Here is an 826-nt window from a genome sequence, read left to right as displayed (position 1 = left end):
GGGGGGGGGTCCTAATTTTTATATCTGATTTTTTTTTTTTTTTTAATCCTCTTGTTAGTTTCAGTCTTTGGACTGTGGGCCATGCTGGGGCACTGCCTTGAAGTGTTTATCTTTTACGTCTTACTTGTTTCAATCATTAGTGACTGCAGCCATGCTGGGGGCACCTCCTTGGAGAATTCTTTAGTCGAATGAATCGATCCCAGTACTTTTTTTTTTTTTTTTAAGCCTGGTACTTCTCTTTTGCTGAACTGCTAAGTTACAGGGACATAAACATACCAGCATCAGTTGTCAAGCGGTGGTGAGGGAAACTGAAAGAAGTTTGTTGTGTATATAGTTGTGTGTGTATATATCTCCCACCTCTGCTTGACAATGGGTGTTGATGTGTTTATACTCCCATAACTTAGCAGTTCAACAAAAAGAGACTGGAAGAATAAGTATCAGGCTTTAAAAAAAGTACTGGGGTTGATTTTTCCCTGACTCAATACAAACGTTGTCACAAGTTTCTTCTACAAATTGAGATTATTGTAGCATTTTTATTTATTTTATTTTTGTTATTTTGTTGACTGAAATATCTTAATTTTCTTTTTCTTTAATTTTGTTTCCAAACTTTTTCAACAGAAGGTGAAGAGGAAGGAGAAGAAGAAGAAGAGGAGGAGGAGGAGATGGCTGTTGCTGGTACCGAGGCCTCGGAAAGTGAAGCTGAAGATAAGATCAGTGATAAAGAAAATGGAAATTCTCCTGTCAAGAAAAAGAGTAAGCCAATATTTTCTCTTTTTTTTTAATCAGTATATAAAAACAGGATGAATCTTTATACATACACTCACAC

The 826-nt window shown here is 36.2% G+C and overlaps 1 protein-coding gene across 1 annotated transcript in view; it reads left to right on the top strand.

Annotated features, from left to right (window-relative positions):
* The window catches only part of LOC106875050 (pescadillo homolog), a 20,014-nt gene that overhangs the window by 14,918 nt on the left and 4,270 nt on the right, over positions 1–826 (top strand). The window contains exon 14 of the mRNA XM_052976815.1: positions 619–753. Within this exon, the coding sequence (XP_052832775.1) occupies positions 619–753 (135 nt within the window). The remainder of the gene's footprint in view (positions 1–618; positions 754–826) is intronic.

Source organism: Octopus bimaculoides, chromosome 25 (assembly GCF_001194135.2).
Source record: "Octopus bimaculoides isolate UCB-OBI-ISO-001 chromosome 25, ASM119413v2, whole genome shotgun sequence".
NCBI classification, from domain to species: domain Eukaryota; kingdom Metazoa; phylum Mollusca; class Cephalopoda; order Octopoda; family Octopodidae; genus Octopus; species Octopus bimaculoides.
The sequence above is the reverse complement of the archived record's forward strand: the minus strand, read 5'-3'. Positions and strand labels throughout refer to the sequence as shown.